The 25,785-nt window shown below is 51.5% G+C and overlaps 2 protein-coding genes, 1 long non-coding RNA gene and 1 other non-coding gene across 6 annotated transcripts; 2 read left to right on the top strand and 2 right to left on the bottom strand.

Moving 5' to 3' along the window:
- The first annotated feature begins 18 nt into the window (after positions 1-18).
- TMEM106A (transmembrane protein 106A) lies at positions 19-9,833 on the top strand. 2 transcript variants are annotated; one of them, XM_033182869.1, is made up of 9 exons: positions 19-165; positions 468-632; positions 1,252-1,483; positions 2,375-2,438; positions 4,304-4,457; positions 4,963-5,103; positions 5,211-5,254; positions 5,773-5,826; positions 6,193-9,833. In XM_033182869.1, the coding sequence occupies exons 3-9, from the start codon at positions 1,273-1,275 to the stop codon at positions 6,311-6,313; spliced, it is 789 nt and encodes a 262-aa protein (XP_033038760.1). In that variant the 5' UTR covers positions 19-165; positions 468-632; positions 1,252-1,272; the 3' UTR covers positions 6,314-9,833. The 2 variants fall into 2 exon arrangements, with proteins under 2 accessions (XP_033038760.1, XP_033038759.1); XM_033182868.1 differs by having other exon boundaries at positions 6,163-9,833.
- CCDC200 (coiled-coil domain containing 200) lies at positions 7,584-18,208 on the bottom strand. Of its 2 annotated transcripts, XR_004430546.1 has the most exons (5): positions 17,452-18,208; positions 12,687-13,014; positions 12,009-12,067; positions 9,939-10,098; positions 7,584-7,690 (listed from the first exon to the last, which is right to left on the bottom strand). XR_004430546.1 is itself a non-coding variant. In XM_033182870.1 (4 exons), exons 1-4 carry the CDS (start codon positions 17,554-17,556, stop codon positions 10,072-10,074), a joined length of 519 nt encoding a protein of 172 aa, XP_033038761.1. In that variant the 5' UTR covers positions 17,557-18,208; the 3' UTR covers positions 9,921-10,071. The 2 variants fall into 2 exon arrangements, 1 of the variants encoding a protein (XP_033038761.1); XM_033182870.1 differs by lacking the exon at positions 7,584-7,690 and having other exon boundaries at positions 9,921-10,098.
- A 2,262-nt stretch (positions 18,209-20,470) lies between these two features.
- On the top strand, positions 20,471-20,661 carry LOC117068134. The gene has a single exon (XR_004430990.1). It is a non-coding gene; the product is annotated as a U2 spliceosomal RNA (small nuclear RNA).
- Positions 20,662-24,024: 3,363 nt separating this feature from the next.
- On the bottom strand, positions 24,025-25,426 carry LOC117066924. The gene is made up of 2 exons (XR_004430550.1): positions 24,925-25,426; positions 24,025-24,696 (listed from the first exon to the last, which is right to left on the bottom strand). It is a non-coding gene; the product is annotated as an uncharacterized LOC117066924 (long non-coding RNA).
- Between the last annotated feature and the right edge of the window lie 359 nt (positions 25,427-25,785).

Below are 25,785 nucleotides of genomic sequence, written 5' to 3'. Positions count from 1 at the left end.
CTCTGGCGGCTGCGTGGCGAAGGGGCGGTCCGGGGGACGAGGGGGTGGGCCCTTAGGGGCTGGGGCGGAACTTCCCTGAGCACTGAGTCAAAGCTTGAGGGGAGTGTCCGCTCCCGCACTTTCGATTTTGCTTGCTGCCGTTTCTGTCGCTGCAGTCGTCCGCGGGTAAGACCCTCCCTAAACACTCTACTTACTTTACCTTTCGGAGGTCAAGACACCTCCTGTTGCCGCCGCCTCGCCCAACACACAGGCGCCCCCTGCACGCGTAGTAAGCTTGACTAACGGCCTCTCGGTGTGTGTGGTGGGGCTTCAAATCCTCCCTTAATGAAGTCACACCTTCTCCGTCCGCGCCTACCGGGTCGGCCCGTGGCAGAGCCCCCCTGTAGCCCAGGAATCGGCTTGGCCCTTCGGGGAGGTCAGCGTCCTCACTATCCCCACTCTCCAGTGCGGCACATTCTTTCCCCTAGGACTCCGGCTGGTTGCCGGCCCCAGGCCGTGTTTCTCCTCCCTACGACCGCCCAGGTCAGCCCAGTCCAGCCCACTCTGCCGTTAGAGGCCCTTCTCCCCAAAGACGCACTTCAGAAGTCTTGCCCTCGTGCAGCTGAGGAGCTGGGATCCCAGACCTGAACCAGGTGAGCCTCGCAATATTTTAGCCCAGAAAGATCTGTGTGGCTCACTTGCCGGCCTCGTTCTGCCACAGAGAGTCCAGATTTAGCCTTGACTTTTCCTAGTGAAAGACAGACCCTGGTATCACTATGACCTCCTCAGGCTTTCTTACCCCGCCTCAGAAAGCAGTGTCTGCTTTCTCCCAGGGCTTCTTTAGATAGGGGTCTTAACCACACCTGTGACCAGTCTGGCTTCTTCTCTCCTTGTTTCAAAGAATCTCTTTTCTTCCCTAGCCAACTTCCTTCCCTTGAACTGAATGACAGCTCAGCAACTTTTCCAGAGAAAAATTAAATGCTCTGCCAATCATTTATGGAAGTTCCTTAAAGTGAAATAACTTCTGCTTTTCTTTTGTTTTCCCTTTTGTAGGCAGATTGGTCTCTTTTAAAATAATGAAAGGAGTTGAATGCGTTGAGACTTCTGAAAGTCCCATGTAACCACCCAATTTTTCAAACCCTATCTTCTTTAGACTTGAGCTTGCTTAAACTGTAGTAGGGCTCCTTGCCAGTCTTGAGAACTTCAAACCAAAATTACATTTGGCATCAGTGCTAACAAGCTTAGCACTGAACTTTGGTCTTTTCTCATTAGTGAAACCCCTGCCTCCGAAGAATGGGTAAGACGTTTTCACAGTTGGGCTCTTGGCGGGAGGACGAGAACAAGTCAATCCTGCCCTCCAATCCAGCCATTGGCAGCCAGGCTGTCAGCTACTTCAGCACCGGTAGCAGCAAGTCTCTTTGTTCCTGTGTGCCTTGTGAAGGAACTGCTGGTGCCAGCTTTGTGACTTGTCCCACCTGCCAGGGCAGTGGCAGGATTCCCCAAGGTGAGTGGCCCACGGCTCTGGAAATAGCCTGGAGTCCAGGGAAAGTTCTTAGCCTATTGGCCTGGGGCAACCCCTCTGAGTCTCCTTGGATGGGGTTAGATCTGCTCTCAGCTCTTGACCTCCCAGTCTCAGGCTGGCCAGAGAGATACTTAACTATCCTTGGGTTCCCTGCAAAAACCTGCCCTCCTTCCCTGGTTGTATTCCCCAGCCCCTTGTGGGAAAGAGGGGTTCTAGCCACTGTGCTCCTAAGCAACACTGTATGTCTTAGGATTCATTCAGTTCAGGAAGTTAGAAATTACCTTTCAGAAGATCCTGGGCATCTCTGATTTGCTGGTGACTTTCAGAGATTCTTCATACCTATTAGTGGCAATCTCACTTCCATTCTAGAGATGACAAAGCTGAGCTGCCAACTTTGGTAGCAGAGTCCAGTGCTTCTGGTTCTGCTCTGGGGCAGAGGCGGCATGCTTCTAACACTGCTCTAGCCGGGCGCAGTGGCTCACGCCTGTAATCCCAGCACTTTGGGAGGCCGAGACGGGTGGATCACGAGATCAGGAGATCGAGACCATCCTGGCTGACACGGTGAAACCCCGTCTCTACTTAAAAATACAAAAAACTAGCCGGGCGAGGTGGCGGGCGCCTGTAGTCCCAGCTACTCGGGAGGCTGAGGCAGGAGAATGGCATAAACCCAGGAGGCGGAGCTTATAGTGAGCTGAAATCTGGCCACTGCACTCCAGCCTGGGTGACAGAGCGAGACTCCGTCTGAAAAAACAAAAAAAACAAAAAAAAACATTGCTCTATGGTGTGGGTGGAGGCATGCTTCTGGGAGGCTGGCACAGGAAATGTTTGTCACAGTTGCATCTTTCCCCTCCCTCTCACCTTCTCTCTCTCTAGAGCTGGAGAAGCAGTTGGTGGCTCTCATCCCCTATGGGGACCGGAGGCTGAAGCCCAAGCACACGTAAGCCCCTCTTCCTCCCTCAGCTCCACAAGCCATCGCCCATGGGGGCTGCTCCCTTTGTCTCCCCTGTTTTGATCCCCCCTAATTTATTCCTATTAGTTCTTCCATAGAAAACCTGAGCCTCAGAGGTACCCGCTCCTTACGTCCAAGAATTTTTTCCTGATTTAGAAGCTCCTGGACCGGGTGTGGTGGCTCATACCTGTAATCCCAGCACTTTGGGAGACTAAGGCAGGCAGATCACTTGAGCTCAGGAGTTCAAGACCAGCCTGGGCAACATGGTGAAACCCCATCTCTACCAAAAAAAAAAGAAAGAAAAAAGCAGCAGCAGCAGATGTCACTTGAGGACACCAGGTGGCCTTCCTTAAGCATCACTGCTTCCAGGAAGCATGGCACCCTCTCCAAGACAGGAAGGATCTGGTAGCTCTGCAAGTCCTCCCAGGAAGGAGGGAACAAGCATGTGTCCCTGGCTGCAATTGATTTGAAAACATTATTTTTCTTAAGCACCTCCCTTGCTGAGGCAGTTCAGACTTGCTTGTTTTTCTCCCAATAGAGGTGAAAAACCTATTGTCCGCTGTTCTGGGATACTTCAGAACCTCAGGCAGCCCTGGGGCCTACCGTGTTTGTGATCTGGTCCATCTGACATGGAACTCCCTCAACCTCCTCCCAAGGTCCTGGTGTAAACCTGGGAGTCACCACCAAGCCGAACCCTCTCCGCCACCCCACTATACCAGAATTGGAAATCAGGCTGGGCATGGCTGGGCACAGTGGCTCATGCCTGTAATTCCAGCACTTGGGCAGGCTGAGGTGGGCGGATCATGAGGTCAGGAGATCGAGACCATCCTGGCCAACATGGGGAAACCCCGTCTCCACTAAAAATACAAAAAATTAACTGGGTGTGGTGGCAGACGCCTGTAGTCCCAGCTACTGGGGAGGCTGAGGCAGGAGAATGGTGTGAATCCGGGAGGCGGAGCTTGCAGTGAGCTGAGATCACGCCACTGCACTCTAGCCTGGGTGACAGAACAAGACTCCATCTCAAAAAAAAAAAAAAAGAAATCAGGCTGGGTGTGGTGGTTCATGCCTATAATTCCAGCAGTTTGGGGAGGCCAAGACAGGCAGATCACCTGAGGTTAGGAGTTCGAGACCAGCCTGACCAACATGGCAAAACCCCATCTCTACTAAAAAATAAAAAAATTAGCTGAGCACAGTGGCAGGTGCCTGTAATCTCAGCTACTTGGGAGGCTGAGGCAGGAGAATCTCTTCAACCCAGGAGGTTGATCGCGCCACTGCACTCTAGCCTGGGTGACGGAGCAAGACTCCATCTCAAAAAAAAAAAAAGAAAAAAAATTAGCAGTGCCCATCATAAGATACTAACAAAGTACTTATCTCTTGAATGCGTATCTGAATTTTGAATTGGATGGATAGTGTCCTGTTCTGAATGTTAAAATTCAGAACTTCCAAATATGGACTTATTTCTTCTAGTGATAATAACTAGCATTCATCATGCTTTTGCCATGTGCAGGGACCTGTGAATAGTATTTTTTCATATATTAGCCGATAACAAATTCTATGAGGTCAGTACAATTATCTGCCTTTTACCAACAAGGAAACAGACTTAAGGAAATTAAGTGGCCTACTCCATGTTATTGGGTCAATGGGAACAGATAGCTGGGAGTGGAAACCAGGCTGCCTGCCTGCCAATCCTGTGCTCCTACTCATTCCGGGCCACATCTGGGAAGCTAAATGTTGTTGGGGTAGTGTGCAGGGGAAAGCCTTGTATATGGAGAGGAGTGTCTGAACCTCCTCCCCGAGTTTCCTTGGTGTTCAGACTTTTCCATTCCTCCATCCTGGGTCCTGCTTTCACACAGGAAGCTCTTTGTGTTCCTGGCCGTGCTCATCTGCCTGGTGACCTCCTCCTTCATCATCTTTTTCCTGTTTCCCCGGTCCGTCGTTGTGCAGCCTGCAGGCCTCAACTCCTCCATGGTGGCCTTTGATGAGACTGATATCTACCTCAACGTAACGGTGGGTGGGTGCCCTTGGGCTCCAACCCTCCCTTCTCAGCAATACTTCACTGTAACCTTTGTCCAGCGTTGTGACCCTGGGCATGGGAAGCCAGGGATCTTATGGCACCCAAAGGGTGTTGGGAGCCTGAAGAGAAGGAGGAGCAACCATGAGCTCCATGACAGATGGTAAAGGTTGGGACTCTACACAGTAAGGGGTCAGAATCTGGACCAGATAGATAAATCATAGGGGTGGAGTGGGGTGACAGTGCCTGAGACTCTCTGGATGGACAGGACTGAATGGTAAGAAGTCATACAGGGTGGGCCTGGATCCTGAGCCAGCTTAACTTCGTAAAGATCCCTCACCATTCAATGCCCCTCCAAGGGGCTCCTGGTTTTGGTCCTCTGCACCTGAAGCTTGTCATGGTAGATGGGGCTTAGGCCAGACAGGCAGGCTTTTGCAACTGTTTGGCTTTTCCTAAGGATGGGCCATCTTCACTCCTCCCTTCCCTTGTCTTCATCCCCAGAATGTCTTAAACATCTCCAATGGCAACTACTACCCCATTACGGTGACACAGCTGACCCTCGAGGTTCTGCACCTATCCCTCGTGGTGGGGCAGGTTTCCAACAACCTTCTCCTACACATTGGCCCTTTGACCAGTGAACAGGTGACTTCCCTCTCCCTGGCCACCCCTGCCCACCAGCATGTGGATGTGTGGTGGTGGGAAAGGGGCAACTGGAGTCGGGGCTAACCCTGTGCCCATTTGGTTGACAGATGTTTTACGCAGTAGCCACCAAGATACCGGATGAAAACATGTAGTGAGTACCCCTTGATCTCTTCTTCCCTAGCCGCTTGCCTGGCTTAGGAACCCACTTAATACCCACCAGCTTTCCTGATGGCTTAGCAGATTCTTCAGCCAGCATCTGGACTGCCCTCCCATGGCCAAGAATGTAATAAGCAAAGGTTCAGGGTCCCCAGCCTCTGCTTGTTTGGACCTTGATTAGAATGAAAAACAGGCTGGAATTTGGTTAATCTTTACAATATGTGACCTTGGGCTCTTCAGCCTGCATTGCTGAGGAAGATGGATGTTTTGTTTTTCTCCTGAGGAGGGGTCCAGCATATGCCTGGGCCAAGTGAGTGGAGGTCAGAGTGATAGTGCAGCCACGCTGCCACACTGACCTGAAGGGTGGGAAAGGGTGGAAGTGGCATATTGGGGGCACCTGATGGAAGGAAGGGGTTGTGTGGGGTAAGGAAACTGGGACCTGCAGGCACTTTCTGAGCTGACAGGCTGCTCCATGTGACACGTGGTCCCACGTTGTCTTTTCTTCTCTCTCAGCAAAATCTGTACCTGGCTGAAAATCAAGGTCCACCATGTGCTTTTGCACATCCAGTAAGTAGAGCTTGGAGCTCTGGTGTCCCTGCTCTCACTTCTGACTTCAGTCTCACTCAGCTCCACCTCCTGGGCAGAGTCATGCAAGCCGACCCCATAAATCTTTGTTGGCTCTTGGGAATAGCAAGTCTAGCCCCTTTTCTAAGTCTCACCTTGCCTATAAACTATTAGGGGCAAGAGGCATAGGGCTGTCTGGAAGCTGCTGGAAAACAGGTGGGGCAGCTGTCCCAGGTACCTTGGCAGAGTGGGGAGCCAGAGGGAAGGGAAAATGAGGGAGCCCCCAACTCGCCATCCCCAGACAGTATAATGGGGCCAGAGCTTTCACTTTCCTTCCAGCCATGGCAACAAGGCCTGCTTCCTCTCCAGGGGCACCCTGACCTGTTCATACCTGAGCCATTCAGAGCAGCTGGTCTTCCAGAGCTATGAGTATGTGGACTGCCGAGGAAACGCATCGGTGCCCCACCAGCTGACCCCTCACCCACCATGACCTGTCTGCTATCCCTGTACTCCAGGCACCTGCAACCCTGGTCTATATCTCCCACAACTCCCTGGTGACTAAGGAAGGACTACAGAGGCTTTGCCAAAGGAGAAGCCCTGCTTCATCACACCCTTACCTCCCACCCGCTCAGCACAGGAAGCTTGCTTTGAAGTTAACTTCATACACACACACTCATATCCTCCAATTTCCTCCAGATTCTTTCAGGGGCTGCTATCAGATTCTGCCCTTGGTTAGTCTTTTTTTTTTTTTTTTTTTTGGTAGAGACAGAGTCTTACTGTTGGCCCAGGTTGGTCTTGAACTCCTGGGCTCAAGTGATCCTCCCTTCTTGGCCTCCCAAAGCACTTGGATTACAGATGTGAGCCACTGTGCCTGACTAGTCTTTCTTCAGGAAAATCTGACCTGGCATCTTCTTGAGGCACCTTAGATTCCCTGGAGTGGCACCTGGCCTTTCTGTACTGAGCACCTGGTGAGTCTGAAGGGGCCATTTCACCCCAGCTCCATCAGGGCTGGCCGTCCTGTCTGAATGGGGAGAGAGCTGTAGTTTTATCTGGCTTTTAAAACATAGACCTGCTGGCTGGGCGCAGTGGCTTATGCCGGTAATCCCAACACTTTGGGAGGCCGAAGCGGGTGGATCACTTGAGGTCAGGAGTTCGTGACCAGCCTGGCCAACATGGTGAAACCTTGTCTCTACTGAAAATGCAAAAATTAGCTGGGTGTGGTGGCACGTGCCTGTAATCTCAGCTACTCGGGAGGCTGAGGCAGGAGAATCACTTGAAACTGGAAGGCAGAAGTTGCAGTGAGCCAAGATCAGGCCACTGCACTCCAGCCTGGGCAAAAGAGCAAAACTCTGTCAAAAAAAAAAAAAAAAAAAAAAGAGACCCTTTTCAAGTTTTCTACTCTCTGATAAGAAAATTTGGGGACATCCAGTGCCATCTCCAAGGACTTTCTGGGGATCATAGATGCTCTCCTGTGCCTGTCTGCTTTGACCACGTGAAAAAGTGATAGTCTGCTTCTCTCTGGTAACTTGTCTACCACCCATCTGAGAGATTAGCCAAGGCCCTTTAGCCCTCTGTCCTTTCTGGTTATTGACTGTCCCTGGTTCCTAGGAAGACAGACCTGTTCTCCAGCTAAAGCTTCTCCTCTCTATAAAGCAGTTTCACTATTCTCTTCATAGCGGGAGCCAAAATAGTAGAGGAGGGGAGGGAGGCACCTGGCACTCTGTGGGTCTGCACAGGAAAAACAGCCAAAGGCAGAATCATTGTATAAGATATTTATTGAAGGAGAGCCTCTAAGTCCACATCCTGAGCCCATGTGAGTAGACACAGGCAGGTCAAACGGTGGGCCCAGCTGTTCTCATCTGAAAGCCTGCAGGAGATGAAGCTATCAGTATCCAGCTGAGGCTGCTGGGTTCTATTCCACCACCACCTTAGCACCAGGGCCCACTCTGGTCCCAGAGGCCTCGTCTCTCCTTGGGCTTTGACAATGTGGAGCAGCATATCGGCAGGGACTGGTCTAGACCCTCCCTTTCCTGTCACTCAGCTAGGACTAAGCCCCAGATAACCCCTGGTTTCCCACTGGCTCCTGGTAGAAAGGTTTCTGTACTTTAGCAGAATAGGAAGGATATTTGCTCATTAAAGGTGGGTTGGTCTTACAGCTGGGTGCAGTGGTATACACCTGTAGTCCCAGCTACTCAGGAAGCTGAGGTGGGAGGATCTCTGGAGCCCAGGAGTTCAGGTCTAACAAGAGCAGCAACATTAGCAAGACCCTGTTTAAAAAAAAAAAAGCTGGGCATAGTGGCGCACACCTGTAATCCTGGCTACTCAGGAGGCTGAGGCAGGAGAATCACTTGAACCCGGGAGGCGGAGGTTGCAGTGAGCCAAGATCGTACCACTGCACTCTAGCCTGGGCAACAAGAGAGAGACTTGTCTCAAAAAAAAAAAAAAAAAAGAAAAAGATGAGCAGGGAGAGCTAAATTTGAAGTAGGATGCATGGAGAGAGGGAGAAGTGGTGACAGAACTTGGTAACTAGCTGGCTAGGGGAACAAGGGGAAGGAAGGAGACTGTGCTGTCTCCAAGCTGAGGTCAAGGTGGTGCTGGCAAGAGCCAGGGAAGCCAGGCTGGAGCTGCTGTGTATAGACTGCCAAATGTGAAGTATTTATATTCAATAAACTATACTTAAGAATATTCAAAAAAGTCTCCTGGGAGTGGGAAGGGCGCTAGTGAATACTCCCTCGGATACTCCTTATTTCACAAACTTTTCTTTTTTTTTTTTTTTTTTGAGACAGTTTCACTCTGTTACCCAGGCTGGAGTGCCGTGGCGTGATCTTGGCTCAGTGCAACCTCTGCCTCTTGTGTTCAAGCAATTCTCGTGCCTCGACTCCCTGAGTAGTTTTGGTTACAGACATGCATCACCACACCCAGCTAATTTTTGTATTTTTAGTAGAGACAGGGTTTCATCATGTTGGCCAAACTGGTCTGAAACTCCTGGCCTCAAGTGATCCACCCGCCTCGGCCTCCCAGAGTACTGGGATTACAGGCATGAGCCACTGCACCTGGCCGAAACTGTTTTCTTAATGTTCCAACGGACAGCAAGGTCTCTTCCCCGGGCCTCTGGGCCACTGATGATGTGTCCTGCCCTTCTGTTTTCCATGAGATTGCTCACAGGATCTCATTCTCTCCCTCTTGCTCCCATTGTGTATCTCTAAAGTCTCTTCCAATTTTACTATTCCTGTTCTGTGCTGTTATCTTCCCCACCATCCCGTTATCTTCCCCAGCTGCTCTCATCAGGAAATTTCGTGGGTTGCACTGAAATGGCCCCTTCAGACCAAAGGCAATGCTATGTAGGCTACAATGAAATACCCAGCTAATCCCTTGGATGGGGCTTGTGATTGAGGTGACTGAGGCAGCCTTTCTCAGCATGGAGGAAGAAAGGCCTTCCCAGGGCTTGCACCTTCCTGAAGTCTAACACCCAGGGTCTCCCAGCCCTGCCCACTCCTTCACCTTGAGCTGGTGAATCTCTTGGTTGTCGCTAGATGGAGAGGCTGAGAGCCAGGAAGGAAGAGGGCTGTGGGTTTTAGAAGGCAAACCTCCCTCCCCTTCCCAGGGTCAAGTGTCATGTTCCTGAGGCTATAGCCCCCACTTTCCTCCAAGCTCTTTCTCTCCATCCCTGCCCCCATCGTCCATTTGACAGCTGAGTGCCCACTGTAGGCCAGACATTGCACTGGGCTTAGAGGTGGGGAGCATCACTGCCTGCAACCACTTTCTGCTGCTGCAGGCCTGCTCTGATGTGATGCGACCCCTCCTTCCCTAGGCTATATCTTAGTAAGCATGTGCTTGGGGGAATGAGTGATGGCTCCAGTGACAGTCATAAACTGAAACCCCTGACAGACTTATCACTGCTGAATGAGGGCAGGTAGTGATAGTAGTAGGAGTTGCATACTTGCAGGGGACCCAAGACCCAGTTCTCCCATTGGCTTTGCCTAGAGAAACATAAACTTGCCTTCCACTCTGTTTCCACCCTCTCCAACCCCTTTGTGAGTCCTCCTGCCTGCTTCCTCTCATCCCTGTCTCATAAAGCTGACCAATGCTGTGATTCCTCCGAGGAAAAAAATTACATTTTATTCCTGGAAGCCTCCTCTTCTAGAGTGGGTGGCTTTTGAACTGGAGATGTTGCTGGATGCTGAGAAGATGTGGCTGCTCATCTGCATTTTGGGGATGGCCACTGGGGTCTTGGGGTCAATCTCTGGGTCACCACTGCTGTATGTAGTTGGTAGACTGAGAAGAGGAAGAGATAGGAAACAAAACAAATTAGCAGCTTCTGGTTTCAGAACACTGTGTGAAATCCTGTGAGGCCAGAGGAATCAAAGTGAAATGTAGCAGCCCAGTCTTCATCCTAGAAGTGCTAGCATCAGGTTTTCTCATCTGTTGCACCTCTGTCAGAGACACCTTTCTAACGCCTTGCACAATTATATATTCTTGTTAAGAGTTGCCATCCAGGCCAGGCACGGTGGCTCACACCTGTAATCCCAGCACTTTGGCAGGCCGAGACGGGTAGATCACTTGAGACCAGCCTGGCCAACATAGCGAAACCCCATCTCTACTAAAAAATACAAAAACTAGCCAGGTGTGGTGGTATATTTCTGTAATCCTAGCTACTCGGGAGGCTGAGGCAGGAGTATCATTTGAACCCGGGAGGTGGAGGTTGCAGGTGGAGTGCAGCTAAGATCCAGCCTGGGTAACAGAGTGAGACTCTGTCTCAGAAAAAAAAAAAAAAAAAGGTTGTCATCCTGAGTTTGATGGCCTACAGTGAGCTGGACTCCAAGCTAAGTGCTTTTAGTGCTCTTTCCTTTATCAATCAACTTATTTATTTATTTATTTATTTATTTTTATCGCTCTTTTACCCAGGCTGGAGTGCAGTGGTGTGATCCTGGCTCACTGCAACCTCTACTTCCAGGGGTCAAGTGATTTTTCTGCCTCAGTTTCCTGAATAGCTGGGACTACAGATGCGCCCTACCACAGCCACCTAATTTTTTTGTATTTTTAGTAGAGATGGCATTTCAGCATATTGCCCAGGCTGGTCTCAAATTCCTGAGCTCAGGCAATCTGCTCACCTCGGCCTCCTAAAGTGCTGAGATTTCAGGCATGAGCCCCTGCGCCTGGCCCCTTTCCTTTATTAATAATTGCCATATTCAGTCCTCATGCCCCCTCTGTTGAGGAAGTTGTATCATCTATTATTCTCATTTTATGGATAGCGCTGAGCAATAGGCCATCCATACCCAGGCAATTTTTCCTCTTTTTTTTTTTCAGGGAGGGTCTTACTCTGTTGCACAGGCTGGAGTGCAGTGGTGTGATCACCACTCACGGCAGCCTCAACCTCTGGGGCTCAAGCAATCTTCACCTTAGCCTCCCAGGTAGCTTGGGCTCCAGGTGTGTGCCACCATGCGCAGCTATTTTTTTTTTTTTTTAAACGCAGTCTCACTCTGTCACCAGGTTGGAGTGCAGTGACATGATCTCGGCTCACTGCAACCTCCTCCTCCTGGGTTCAAGCAATTCTCCAGCCTCAGCCTCCTGAGTATCTGGGACTACAGGCACGTGCCGCCACACCCAGCTAATTTTTGTATTTTTAGTAGAGATGGGGTTTCACCATGTTGGCCAGGATGGTCTTGATCTCTTGACCTCATGATCCGCCTGCCTCGAAGTGCTGGGATTACAGGCGTGAGCCACCGTGCCCGGCTGCCCAGCTAGTTTTTAAAAATGTTTGTTGTTATTGAGACCGAGTCTCACTCTGTTGCCCAGGCTGGACTCAAACTCCTGGGCTCAAGCGATCCTTTCACCTTGATCTCCCAAAGTGCTGGGATTATAGGCATGAGCCACCACACACTTGGCTTTCTTTCATTTTTTTTCTTTTTGAGATGGGATCTCACTATGTTGCCCAGTCTGAACCTGAACTCCTGGGCTTAAGCAGTACTACTGTCTCAGCTTCCCAAGTAGCCAGGACTGCTGCACCCAGCTTCTTACCAAAACATTTTTAATGGGGGCAAAGAATAGAGGAATACACCGTCCAGAAGTAATGTGAAATAATTCTAATCTCCTCCCCTTACTCCTGCTAAGGAGGTTTCTCTGGACTACACACACACACTCAGTCACCCAGAGTCTGTCTTTCAGGGTCTGTGTCTGTGTCTTACCTTGAGTTGTGAATACCCAGTGTTTTTGATGGGGCTAGATTGGCATGGGTTCATGAGACCTGATGATGAAACAAAGTACAGGTTACTCATCCAGCAGTTTTCCAAGGATGGAACACTACAAGCCTGGACTGCTTGTGTCTGGTGACCCAGGGTGTGATGGGGGTGCGTGAGGACAGGCTCCTACCTGGGACAGGGCACAGACTGAGCCCTTCCTGAAGATTCTCAACTAGGAAGCTGTGCTGTGGTTCCCTGTTCCGGACCTCACAGGGGTCAATATATCTGTTAATAAGCCTACAACTCCTGTCCCACCCTCTGATCACCCCCACCTCCTCTGTCACACTCACTCTGGAAGAAGGGCCAACAACTTTCTCAGCCACTCTCTGCAGAAGTTGGAAGGCTCTTTTGCAGCCGTAGGTTGGCATAAACCCACCCAGAGGGAGTTGATTAGCAAGGCATTAAAGGTTGACGGTACTTGGGAGAGTCAGAGAGGGTAGGGTAGTGGATACGGATTCTGCACTACAGGGCTGGGATGGAAGCAAAGGGCTCCTCTCCTCACCACCTCCCACTCCCAGGCTCCAGTCCAGAGTCTGTAAGGATTTTCTGCCCACCCTGGAATCTGTTGTTCATACAGACATTGCCCTCCAGCTTAATAGATTCCCACTGAAGTAGGTTGCTGACCTGGCCTTTGGGAATCTTGGAGATTGCATTTGGAGGTGTGCTGAGTACAACGGGCTTGAGCACTTGGTTGTGTTGGCTGAGGTGGTGGCTGTGGTTGTGGTGGCTGTGGCCCTGGCCACGCCTGTGCCTGCGCCTGTGCCTGTGGCAGTGGTGATGGCTGTGGCAGTGGCTGCAATGTTGGCTGCACCGATGGCTGCTGCTGTGATGGCTGTTGTTGCTCCCGTGATGTCCATAATTTCGCCACTGGTGGTTGCGGGACATTTGACTTCTTAGGTGGCTGGAGTTTTTTCTCCAGTTGTTGTTCTTCCTCCTGGTGTTTCTTCAGTTCCTGGCAAGAAGCCCCCGGGCAAGTGGCATCCTCCTCTCCCCACCCAATCACCCATCTGCCAGAGAAACTTCAGGGAACAAGGCAAGTGAGTAGAGAAGTATAGGTGGCAGTGGTCTCTGTTTCTTAGAGCTGCAGGCTGAAATTGGGCCTACGCTGTCTCCCTCACCCACTGTAACACCCAAGAATGATTTCTGGGTGATAGCACCCATAGCACAGCCCCAGCCCAGGAAATAGCACTGTCTTCGAGCACCTGCTTCCTCACTTGAAAGCTCAGCACAGAAAGCAGTTTTTAGTGCTGGAGGATAAAGAATAATTCCCTGCAAATGTCCTGTGTTTTGTTTTGTTTTTTAGAGACAGGTTCCCACTGTGTCACCCAGGCTGGAGTGCAGTGGCATGATTATGACTCACTGTAATCTGGAACTACTGGGCTCAAGCGATTCTCCTGCCTCAGCTTCACAAGTAGCTAGGACTACAGGTGCAACACCACCATGCCCAGTTAATTTTTTTTTTTTTTAAATAGAGTCAGGGTCTCATTATGTTGCCCAGGCTGGAGTGCAGTAAGTGGTGCAATCTTGGCTCAGTGCTGCCTCAACCTCCCAGGCTCAAGCAATCCTTCCACCTCAGCCTCCTGAATAGCTTGGACCAAATGCATGCACCACTATGCCTTGCTAATTTTTAAATTTTCTGTAGAGACAGGGTCCCCCTATGTTGCCTAGGTTGGTTTGGAACTCCTAGCCTCAAGCAATCCTCCCACCTCAGCCTCCCAGAGTAATTTTTCTAATAGCCCAAGGGTGCTTCTAAACCTTACAAGTGCTTTGAAATAGCAGTGCCAAATAAAAATATAATGCATGCCGGGCTGGGCACTGTGGCTCACGCCTGTCTTCCCAGCACTTTGGGAGGCCGAGGCGGGCGGATCACAAGGTCAGGAGTTCAAGACCAGCCTGACCAACATGATGAAACCCTGTCTCTACTAAAAATACAAAAATTAGCAGGGCGTGGTGGCAGGTGCCAGTAATCCTAACTACTCAGGAGGCTGAGGCAGGAGAACTGCTTGAACCCGGGAGGCGGAGGTGGCAATGAGCTGGGATCATACCACTGCACTCTAGCCTCGGTGATAGAGCAAGACTCTGTCTCAAAAAAAAAAAAAAAAAAAATATATATATATATATATATATAAATAAAATATGCTTATATAATAGATAATATGCTTATAATATATAATATATATATAAAACATATATAGCATGCCACGTGTAATTTTAAAGTTTCTTTTTTTTTTTTTTTTTTTGAGACAGAGTCTTGCTCTGTCCCCCAGGCTGGAGTGCAATGGCCTAATCTGGCTCATTGCAACCTCTGTCTCCCGAGTTCAAGTGATTCTCCTGCCTCAGCCTCCCGAGTAGCTGGATTACAGGCATGTGCCACCACACCCAGCTAATTTTTTTTTTTTTTTTTGAGACGGAGTCTTGCTCTGCCACCCAGGCTGGAGTGCAGTGGCCGGCTCTCAGCTCACTGCAAGCTCCGCCTCCCGGGTTCACGCCATTCTCCTGTCTCAGCCTCCCGAGTAGCTGGGACTACAGGCGCCCGCCTCGTCGCCCGGCTAGTTTTTTGTATTTTTTAGTAGAGACGGGGTTTCACCGTATTAGCCAGGATGGTCTCGATCTCCTGACCTCGTGATCCGCCCGTCTCGGCCTCCCAAAGTGCTGGGATTACAGGCTTGAGCCACCGCGCCCGGCCGTAATTTTTGTATTTTTAATACAGGCAGGGTTTCACCATGTTGGCCAGGATGGTCTCGAACTCCTGACCTCGTGATCTGCCCGCCTCGGCCTCCCAAAGTGCTAGGATTACAGGCATGAGCCACTGCGCCTAGCCACTAAATTTTCTGATAGCCACATAGAAGAAGAAATAGGGCCAGGTGCAGTGGCACATGCCTGTAATTCACCCTTTATGGCACTGAGATGGGAGGATTGTTTCAGGCTAGGAGTTTGAGGCCAGCCTGGGCAACATAGTGAGACCTGGTCTTTACAAAAAATTAGCTAGGCATGGTGGTGCATGCCTGTAGTCCCAGCTACTCAGGAGGCTGAGGCTGGAGGATGGCTTGAGCCCAGGAGATCACGCTGCAGTGAGCTATGAATGGGCCATCGCACTCCAGGTTTGGTGACAGAGGAAGACCTTGTCTCAAAAAAAGAAGAAGAAAAAAACAAGTGAAACTAATTTTAATTACTTTTATTATTTATTGTGTGCGACAGGGTCTCACTTTGTCACGCAGGCTGGAATATAGTGGCGTGGTCACAAGGCTTACTGCAGCCCGACTTCCCAGGCTCAAGTGATTCTCCCACCGCAGTCTCCCCAGTAGCTGGGACTAGGGGTGCACACCACCATGCCCGGCTAATTTTTGTATTTGTTTTAGAGATGGATTTCACCATGATACCAGGCTGGTCTGAAACTCCTGGGCTCAAACGATCAGCCTGCCTTGGCCTTCCAAAGTGCTGGGATTACAGGCATGAGCCACTGCGCCCGGCCTAATAATGTATTTTACTTAACCCCATGCATCCAAAACATCAATATGAACATATCAATGAAGTATTTTATATTCTTTGTTTTCATACTAAGTCTTCAAAAGTCCCAAAGTGTTGGGATTACAGGCGTGAGCCACTGTGCCCGGCCATTGTTGTTGTTGTTTTTTTTTTTTTTTTGAGACGGAGTCTCGCTCTGTTGCCCAGGCTGGAGTGCAGTGGCCGGATCTCAGCTCACTGCAAGCCCCGCCTCCCGGGTTTACGCCATTCTCCTGCCTCAGCCTCCCGAGTAGCTGGGACTACAGGCGCCCGCCACCGCGCCCGGCTAGTTTTTTGTATTTTTTAAGTAGAGACGGGGTTTCACCGTGTTCGCCAGGATGGTCTCGATCTCCTGACCTTGTGATCCGCCCGTCTCGGCCTCCCAAAGTGCTGGGATTACAGGCTTGAGCCACCGCGCCCGGCCCATTGTTGTTAAATAAAGATGGAGTTTTGCTCTTGTTGCCCAGGCTGGAGTACAATGGCGTGATCTTGGCTCACTTAAACCCCCGCCTCCCAGGTTCAGGCAATTCCCCTGCCTCAGCCTCCCGAGTAGCTGGAATTACAGGTGCATGCCACCACGCCCAGCTAATTTTTGTATTTTTAGTAGGGATGGGGTTTCACCATGTTAGTCAGGCTGGTCTCGAACTCTTGACCACAGGTGATCCACCTGCCTCGGCCTCCCAAAGTGCTGGGATTACAGGTGTGAGCCACTGTGCCTGGCTGGGAGCAAGACTGGAGCAAGACTCTGTCTCAAATACATAAATAAATAAATAAGTGAATTAATGAATTCAAGGCCAGGCATGGTGGTTCACACCTGTCAACAGTTTGGGAGGCTGAGGTAGGAGGATTGCTTGAGTCCAGGAGTTCCAGACCAGCCTGGGCAACAAAGTGAGACCCTGTCTCTATTACAATAATAAAATAAAATTTTTAATTTTTTTTTTTTGAGACAGGGTCTCATTCTTTCACCCAGGCCAGAGTGCAGTGGTACCATCTTGGCTCACTGCAACCTCCACCTCACTGGTTCAAGTGATTCTCCTGCCTCAGCCTCCGCAAGTAGCTGGAATTACAGGCATGCGCCACCATGCGTAGCTACTTTTTGTACTTTTAGTAGAGACCGGGTTTCGTCATGTTGGCCAGGCTGGTCTTGAACTCCTGACCTCAAGTGATCCACCAGCCTCAACCTCCCAAAGTGCTGGATTACAGGTGTGAGCCACCACGCCCAGCCAAAATAACATTTTTAAAAACTAAATTAAATTTATATAAAACTGACCGGGCGCGGTGCCTCATGCCTGCATTCCTAGCACTTTGGGAGGCTGAGGCAGGCGGATCACCTGAGGTCGGGAGTTCGAGACCAGCCTGACCAACATGGAGAAACCCCATCTCTACTAAAAATACAAAATTATCCAGTCGTGGTGGTGCATGCCTGTAATACCAGCTACTTGGGAGGCTGAGACAGGAAAATCACTTGAACCTGGGAGGTGGAGGTTGCGGTGAGCCGAGATGGCACCATCGCACTCAAGCCTGGGCAACAAGAGCAAAACTCCGTCTCAAAAAAAAAAAAATTAGTTTCTCAGTCACACTCCAAAGCTCAATAGAGCACACAGGCTGGGGGTTACCCTATTGGACAGAACATCTTTAAACCTCCCAGGTCTAGTACACTTGCCCTCCCCCAGTCTGTTACAACAGGGAAATTGAGTTAGCTTGTAGTGTTCCCCCCAACACAGACACAGTCTATCTGAGAGAATGCCAAATGACCTTGCTTTCCTCCTACCCCCAGCAAACAACATTCACCAAATAGTAGGCAGCTTCCTAGGGTTCTGTCTCCATTCTCCATTCCCTTCCTACTCCAGAAAGGACCCTGAAGAACCCAGCCTATCCCATGCACCTGTTCTTTCTGCTGCAGCTCCTGCTGCTGCTGGGCCATCAGCCACCTCCTTCGGTCCAAAGCCATCTGCCGGCGCCGAGCCTCCCAGTGGTAGGCACTACCCATGATAGTGGGATGGTGTGAGGCCCCAGGTGGGGGTGGGGACAAGCAGAGCCCACTGCTCTCACCACCTCTGTCTCTTCCCACTCAGACCCCTCTGCCTGTAACTGGAACCACCTCACAATGTGGTTACTGCCAGGGCAACTGGGCGGACCCTGCCTGCTTTGTTGAGGAAGGGAGGCATTTTCCCCAAGGCTCCCAGGGAACATCTGCAAAGTACCTTTCTCTCCTGGGTCCTGAGCAGATGGAGGACCTTCCCACCTTAGCTTTGAGTTTCACTGGGCCCCATGGAAAATTCAGCAGTAAAGTCTTTTCTCTCTGGTTTCTTTCCCTGACTTTTCCTCAGAGGCTTCCAGCATCATCTGACCCTCTGCTCATCCCTCCCCACTTAGGTCTCCGGAATTACCTTTTTCTCCTTAATCTCTCCCCATCTCCCCCATAAATGTCTGTGCTGAGTCAGAATGAAAGAAAATACAAAATCCTACTAAGCCTCACTGAGGTCTGAGACCCCAGAACGCAAAGGGGCTTCTTAGAAGGCACCCTAGCTCTGGAGATTTCTAATGCTGAACTCAAGCCTAGCGTCTACCTCTTAATTTTATTTTCATTTTATTTTTTATTTTTTGAAACGAGTTTCACTCTTGCTGCTCAGACTGGAGTGCAATGCCGCAATCTCGACTCACCGCAACCTCTGCCTCCCAGGTTCAAGAGATTCCCCTGCCTCAGCCTCCCAAGTAGCTAGGATTACAGGCATGTACCACCACACCCAGATAATTTTTGTATTTTTAGTAGGCACAGAGTTTCTCCATGTTAGTCAGGCTGATCTTGAACGATGTTCTTGAAAGATGTTCTCCATCTCCCCTGGAGAAAGGGAGATTCCCTTTCCCGGTGTGCTAAGTAACAGGTGCCTTCCCAGGCACTGGCGCTACCGCTAGACCAAGGTCTGCTAAGTAACGGGTGCCTTCCCAGCAACTGGCGCTACCGCTAGACCAAGGTCTGCTAAGTAACGGGTGCCTTCCCAGGCACTGGCGCTACCGCTAGACCAAGGAGCCCTCAAGCGGCCCTTATCCGGGCGTGACCCAGGGCTCACACTCTTGTCTTCTGGTCACCTCTCCCCGTGTCCCTCCAGCTGCTAACTCTCTATGGCCCGGTTTTCCCTAGGTTAAAACAACAGAACAGAGATTACTACAGTAATAGAACAAAGAGTAATGCTGCAAACTAATGATTAGTAATAGTCATGTATAATCATATCTGTATCCTACTTCTGGTATAACTTTTCTTATTCTGATTATTTTCTTTGTTATACTGGAAGAGCTTGTGCCTTCAGTCTCTTGCCTCGGTCCCTGGGTGGCTTGCCGCCCACAAGGTAAGATATATTGCATTGAACTATAATTTGTATTGATTGCCGAGGGGTTTGGGGCGGTGGGGGGGGGGGGCACCCCCTGAAATTCCGCCCTGGAGGAGTGGCCTCACCCTAACCCCGGCCGTGGCTAATAATAAGGGCCGTCGAGTGAAATAAATGTTGGAGGGAATGCGCCTAAAGCCCTCAGCCCTCAGCTCTCCCCCGAAGTTGGGTTAGGAAGGAGGAAGGGAGAGGCAAACGCTGACCCCGCAGGCGGCAGTCTGTGCCCCGGAGAGAAACTTTATCGCAACCTTGCCGGGGGCCTTGACGCCCATCCTCCCCCAAGAGCACCCCGGCAGTCACCCCTGCCCTCTGGTGTCCTGCCACCCCGAGCCCGACCTTCCCCCTTTACCCCCGCGCGGGGCCAGTAACCTCCTGACGGCGTCTTCTCTGTTTCGGGCTGTCGTGCTCATCACGTTTGCGTCCTTTTTCTTCGCTCCACAAACGTTTACTGAGCGCCTTCCAACACGCCAGGCACCAGACTAGCGCCGGGAAACAGGGATAAGTACTGAGGAGGGGTCCCAGCCCTCAGCGATGGGATTTCAGAGCGGGAGACAAAGGATTGCCCAGAAGGGTGGTGAGTGGAATAGTTGATATACACAACGGGGGTGCGACGAGATACACAGGAGGGCTGCTAGTCACATATGGGGTGGGTGCCGAGGGCCCTTAATTAAGGGAGGCTTCCTGGACGGGTGACACCCAAGCGGAGTCCTGACAGCCTGCGTCAGGAGTAGCCAGGCGAGGAGGAGGTGAAAGGAATCCACGTCCCCAGCAGAGAGGCAGCTTTCCCTGCGCAGCACAGGACACGGTCCGTGCACAGAAGCCACAGGAGACGCAGGCACAGGGGCTGGGGAGAATCCTTGCCGGGCCCTCGCCATCCACGCGCCGCCTCCCTCTGCCGGGTGTCTGGTGTCAGCCTCCTGCCCGGCAGAGGAACTCCAGCCCCTGCTCCCGGAAGCCCCTCCAGGCCTTCGGCTTCCCTGACTCGGAACGGGCCCCTCGTCCGGCGGCTACCAGGCCGGTCTCCCCGCCCGCTGGTGACGAAGTAAAGGCCCGGCGCCGCCCGGGCTCCTGCCCTGGGACCTCGTCTTTCTCCAGGAAAACGTGGACCGCTCTCCGCCGAGCGGTCTCTTCCACAGACCCCTCTCGCCTTCGCCCCCAGTCTCCTTGGGTTCTGTCTTTGCGCTGGCTGGATACAAACAAGGAAGTCGCCCCCAGCGGAGCCCCGGCTCCCGGACGCAGAGGCGGCCCCGGGGCGGAGTCAACCGCGGAGGCCGCGCCCTCCGTGAAAGGGCGGGGTATGCAAATTCGAAATGGAAGCCCGGGAACGCCGGATCCAAGCACGGGTGTAAGATTTCCCTTTTCAAAGGTGGAGAATAAGAAATGAACCCGAGTGTGTAAGGGCGTCCAGAGTGGGGGGACGAGACAGAGGGGATGGGGCAAGGAGCGAGGCTGGGGCTCTCACCGCGACTTGAATGTGGATGAGAGTGGGACGGTGACGGCGGGCGCGAAGCCGGCGGTATCGCTTCTCGGCCTTTTGGCTAAGATCAAGTGTAGTATCTGTTCTTATCAGTTTAATATCTGATACGTCCTCTATCCGAGGACAATATATTAAATGGATTTTTGGAGCAGGGAGATGGAATAGGAGCTTGCTCCGTCCACTCCACGCATCGACCTGGTATTGCAGTACCTCCAGGAACGGTGCACCCCCTCCGGGGATACATACGGGTTTCCTAAAAGTAGAGATCGCGAGTTGGAGCATCGGCGGGGCGGCTTCGGCTTGACGCGCCAAGCATCTGTGATAGACCGGCTCAACTACTCGTTGGAGTACCATGGGGTTCCTCACCTGCGGGCGGCAGACGGTAGGCCTTGCAGGCACGCTTCCGTTTACGCTGTGACTACAGCGCTTTGGGCAAGGCTACGACCCCCGCAGCCCACTGACTACTCCTTTGGAGGTCGTTAGATCTCAGCTTGGCAGTCCAGGGGTGGTGACCTTTTAAGGGAATGGGATCCACCCGGAACTCTTCCTTCCGTCCGTCCGTCCGTCCTTCCTTCCTTCCTTCCTTCCTTCCTTCCTTCCTTCCTTCCCCTCTCTCTCTCACTCTCTCTGTGTCCACCTACTTTTTGGTTTCCCCCCTCCGGCCCCCCAAGTTCTGGGGTACATGTGCAGGACGTGCAGGTTGGGAACATAGGTATACGTGTGCCACGGTGCTTTGCTGCACCTATCAACCAGTCCTCTAGGTTTGAAGCCCTGCATGCGTTAGGTATTTGTCCTAATGCTCTCTCTCCCCTTGCACCCCACGCCCGTCAGGGCCCTCCCTGTGTCCATGTGTTCTCACCGTTCAACTCCCACTTAGGAGTGAGAACATGCGGTGTTTGGGTTTCGGTTCCTGTGTCAGTCTGCCGAGAATGATGCCTTCCAGCTTCATCCACGTTCGTGCAAAGGACATGAACTCATCCTTTTTTATGGCTGCCTAGTAATTCCATGGTGTATACGTGCCACGTTTTCCTTATCCAGCCTATCGTTGATGGGCATTCGAGTTGGTTCCAAGTCTTTGCTACTGTAAATCAACATACGTGTCCACGTGTCTTTCTAGTAGGAACTTCTTCCTCTTCAGCCCGCTGAGTAGCTGGCACTTGAAGGCAGTGCCAACGCACCGGCAACACGCTTCCGCTTTTGCCCAGGAAAAACTGAGGTGCAGGTAATATAAGCCACTTATCAGGGAACGCACAGGAGCAGAACTCGAGTCCAAGCATCGTGGCTCCACCGTTCATGCTTGATGCATCTGTAGGCTCCGTTCTAGGTATGCACATCGTTTACGGGATCAGCCACCGGCAGTTGCCTTGCAACCGTGATGACAGATCTCTGCCGGCTCTTTTGGGTCTCATCCCTGTATCTACAAATTGCATCCCAACATAAAGATCGGAATGTTCCTTTTGCTGACCCAATCTCTCACCCTTTCCAAACTCCAGACATCTTGTCTGTCCTCCGCAAAACTCCCCCTGCTTCTTTCTCTGAAGGCTGTCGTCCGGCCGGACACACTGGGAGGATCGCCGGAGCCCAGAAGGCCGCAGTGAGGTGAAGTGAGATCTCGCCATTGCTCTGCAGCCCCGGCTGCAGAGCCGGAGCCCCGTCTCGAAACCAACCAACAACCAACAACAAACAAAACAAAACGAAAGAGCCCAGGCAACCTAGTGAGACCCTGTTCGGGCTGGGGCGTATCTGCACCCCAGCTATTCCAGAGGCTGAGGCAGGAGGATGGACGGAGGCTGGGAGGTGGATGCTGCACTGAGCAGTGATTGCACCGCTGCCCTCCAGCCTGGGTGACAGAGCCAGACGCCATCCCAAATCAATAAACATAAAAATAAAGGAACCAGTTTGTAGAAAGCGGGAGAGGTTCCCATTGAACTTCAAGCCTTCAAGCTACAGCTGTGGCTGGACAGGTTGGAGCAGCAGGCTGGAGCAGTGGCCATCTTGGCAGGGATCATTGACCCTGATCTATCATCGGGAGGAGGAAGAGCTGATCTCATGCAGGGAGGGCAGGTGGACTACGTGTGGACTCTGGTGACCTGTTTGGGTGCCAGGTGTTGCTCCCAGGGCCACCTGTAACTGTGAATGTGCGGGAGCCCTGACTTGCGAAGGGCGTGGCCACGGCGAGCCTAGGCCCCTCAGGGATGAGAGTTTGTTTGGTTCACGGTACCCAGGGAAACCAGCAGCATCGGCAGAGGTGATAGCTGAGGAGGAGGGGGGATTTGGAGGAGAGACACAGGATGAGTAGCAGGGGCAGCGCTGTGATCAACAACTGCTGCAAGAGGGGCTGTGTGTTCGACTCACTAGTCTTCTGCGGCTCTATGCAGTACTGAAGAGCAGAAGACGGAAGACACAAAAACCACAAAAATTAGCGGGGCGTGGTGCTGTGCGTCCATAATCCCAGCTACTCGGGAGGCTGAGACAGGAGAATCGCTTGAACCCGGGAGGTGGAAGTTTCAGCGAGCCTAGATCACGCCACTCCAGTCCAACCTGAGCATTCGAGCGAGACTCCATCTCAGAAAATAAAGACAGAATTAAAGAGCCCGGCGCGGTGGCTCACATCTGTGATCCCAGCGCTTTGGGAGGCCCAGGCGGGCGGATCGCCTGAGGTCAGGAGCTCGAGACCAGCCTGGCCCGGCGAAAGCCCCCGAAAAATACAAAAATTAGCCAGGCGAGGTGGCCTACGCCTGTAATCCCAGTTACCCGGGACGCTGACGCAGGAGAATCGCTGGAACCCGGGAGGTAGAGGCTGCAGTGAGCCAAGGTCGCGCCACTGCACTCCAGCCTGAGTGACAGAACAAGACTTTGTCTCAAGAAGAAACAAAACAAAACAAAAACAAACAAACAAACAACAACAACAACAACAACAAAAACCTGGGCGCGGTGGCTCACGCCTGTAATCCCAACACTTTGGGAGGCGGCAGCTGGGCAGGTCACCAGAGGTAGGGCGTTGGAGACCAGCCTGAGCAACATGGAGAAACCCCGTCTGTACTGAAAGTACAAACTTAGCCGGGCGTGGTGGCGCATGCCTGTAGTCCCAGCTACTCGGGAGGCTGAGGCAGGAGAATCGCTTGAGCCCGGGAGGCGGAGGTTGCGGTGAGCCCAGATCGCGCCATTGGACTCCAGCCTGGGGAACAAGAGCGGAACCTCCGGCAGAAAAAAAAAAAAAAAAAAAAATCGTGAGAGTTTTGTACTCATCCTGTCTTCAAAACCCCATGTGTATTTGACACTTACAGCACAGCTCCATTTCCAGGGCTCCCTAGATACCTGTGGCTAGCGGCTGCCATAGTACACTGTGCTGGGCAGTAGAATGGGGATGACCAGACAGGGCGGCGGAGATTGGGACGGCGTGAAACGAGGGAAACACTCGCCGGTGGGAGAAAGCAAAATAGTAAGGGGACACCGAAAGATTCAGTAGTCCACGTGAATATCTTGATTATCTCATAATCGAGATAATGTAGGGTCCAGCTCTACCGGGTCTGTGGGTTTTTCTCTTCGTGTGCGGAGACGAGAGATCGTAGAAATAAAGACGCAAGACAAGAGATAGGAAGAAGGACAGCTGGGCCCGGGGGACCACTGCCACCAAAGCGCGGAGACCGTAGTGGCCCCCAGTGCCTGGACGGCGCTGCTACTTATTGTATTCAAGGCAAGGGGGCAGGGTAAGGAGTGTGAGTCATCTCAGATGATTGGTAGGTCTCGCGAGTCACGTGTCCACGGGACAGGGGGGCCTTTCCCTTTGTGGTAGCCGAGGTGGAGAGGGAGGATAGCAAACGTCAGCATTTCTTCTATGCACTTATCAGAAAGATCAAAGACTTTAGTCCTTTTACTAATTCTGCTGCTGCTCTCTTCTAAGAACTCAAAAGGAGGAGCCAGGTGTACAGGCGGAACATGAAAGCGAACAAGGAGCGTGACCACTGAAGCACAGCATCACAGGGAGACGGTTAAGCCTCCGGACGACTGCGGGCACGCCTGGCCAATGTCAGGCCTCCCACAAGAGGTGGTGGAGCAGAGCGTTCTCTAACTCCCCTGGAGAAACGGAGATTCCCTTTCCCGGTCTGCTAAGTAACGGGTGCCTTCCCAGGCACTGGCGCTACCGCTACACCAAGGAGCCCTCAAGCGGCTTTTATCTGGGCGTGACCGAGGGCTCACACTCTTGTCTTCTGGTCACCTCTCGCTGTGTCCCTTCCGCTCCTAACTCTGTATGGCCGGGTTTTCCCTAGGTTATAATAAGAGAACGGAGATTATTATAATCACAGAACAGAGAGTCATACTACAAGCTAATGACTAATACTGTTCACATATAATCCATATCTGTATCCTATTTCTAGTATCACTGTTCTTATTCTAATTATGTTCTTTATTATACTGGAACAGCTTGTGGCTTCAGCCTCTTGCCTCGGCACCTGGCTGCCTTACCGCCCCCATCGCCCCCTCTTTTACTGACTAGGATCGTCACTGCCATCATTGCTTGTCGTTGACTTCAGGCTTGTCCTCGGACTCCTCGGAGACATCTGCAGACTAAAAGCAGCCAACATAAACATACCGATGTTAATGATGCCAAAGACAACAGTGATCTTCTGAGGGGTTTGACCCGTCTAAAGGGATTTAGATCAGATAACCCTTTGGTTATTCCTTCAAAGGTGTCTGATCCAGGAATGGTAGTTAAGTGAGCCTGCGAGTCCTCAAAAATTTGTTCTTTAAGTTTTGAGATACCTAACGTTAAGTTATCATCCCAGGCTTTTAAATTTAAGTCTCATGACTTTTTCAGCTATGCTGATCTTTATTATAAGCATAAGGCCTTACGTAAGAATCAGAAGTATTCCAATCACGTTGTAATTGCATACGGTGTTCCAGATTCGTAACTCTATCTCGCAGCCATATCATACTCTGGCGGAGATCATTAATTTGATTAGCCAATTTTTGATCAGCCTGAGCCTGAGAATTCCAGAGTCGGTGGGGTTTTTCTGCCATGCTTCCACATATTGAGCGGTCTGGACAGAATTGTGGATAGCAAGTCCAGCGGCCGCTGCTGTGGCAGTAACCGCAATTAAGCCTGCAGTGACTGCAGTAAGAGTAAGGATGAACCTCTTAGTTGTCTGGAGGGTACGTTTAAGAACTTCATTGACTATGTGAATAGAGGGAGAAGACTCCCATGGACGGTGTAAGGAGACTGGTGTCCATACCCCCTCCCTAGCCCTCACCAGGAGAATACTTGTTCTGGGATCAAAAGCGGCATCAATACATGTGAAGAGTTTGCAGTCATCACATTCTATAGTTTGTCTCTTGGCAGTGACATTTATAATTC

This window comes from Trachypithecus francoisi, unplaced genomic scaffold (assembly GCF_009764315.1).
Source record: "Trachypithecus francoisi isolate TF-2019V2 unplaced genomic scaffold, Tfra_2.0 Lachesis_group20, whole genome shotgun sequence".
In the NCBI taxonomy this organism is placed as follows: Eukaryota; Metazoa; Chordata; class Mammalia; order Primates; family Cercopithecidae; genus Trachypithecus; species Trachypithecus francoisi.
Note: the sequence above shows the minus strand (reverse complement) of the source record. Positions and strands in the feature narration are given on the sequence as shown.

What these genes read in the sequence shown, in the direction of transcription:
- TMEM106A (XM_033182868.1), top strand. Translation starts at nt 1,273, where the DNA reads ATGGGTAAGACGTTTTCACAGTTGGGCTCTTGGCGGGAGGACGAGAAC. An exon ending in CAGTGGCAGGATTCCCCAAG is followed by an intron (nt 1,484 to 2,374) that starts GTGAGTGGCCCA and finishes CTCTCTCTCTAG; the next exon opens with AGCTGGAGAAGCAGTTGGTG. An exon ending in ATACCGGATGAAAACATGTA is followed by an intron (nt 5,255 to 5,772) that starts GTGAGTACCCCT and finishes CTTCTCTCTCAG; the next exon opens with CAAAATCTGTACCTGGCTGA.
- CCDC200 (XM_033182870.1), bottom strand. Translation starts at nt 17,556, where the DNA reads ATGGGTAGTGCCTACCACTGGGAGGCTCGGCGCCGGCAGATGGCTTTG. An exon ending in CCAAGATTCCCAAAGGCCAG is followed by an intron (nt 12,068 to 12,686) that starts GTCAGCAACCTA and finishes TTTCATCATCAG; the next exon opens with GTCTCATGAACCCATGCCAA. An exon ending in CTGGGTATTCACAACTCAAG is followed by an intron (nt 10,099 to 12,008) that starts GTAAGACACAGA and finishes TCCTCTTCTCAG; the next exon opens with TCTACCAACTACATACAGCA.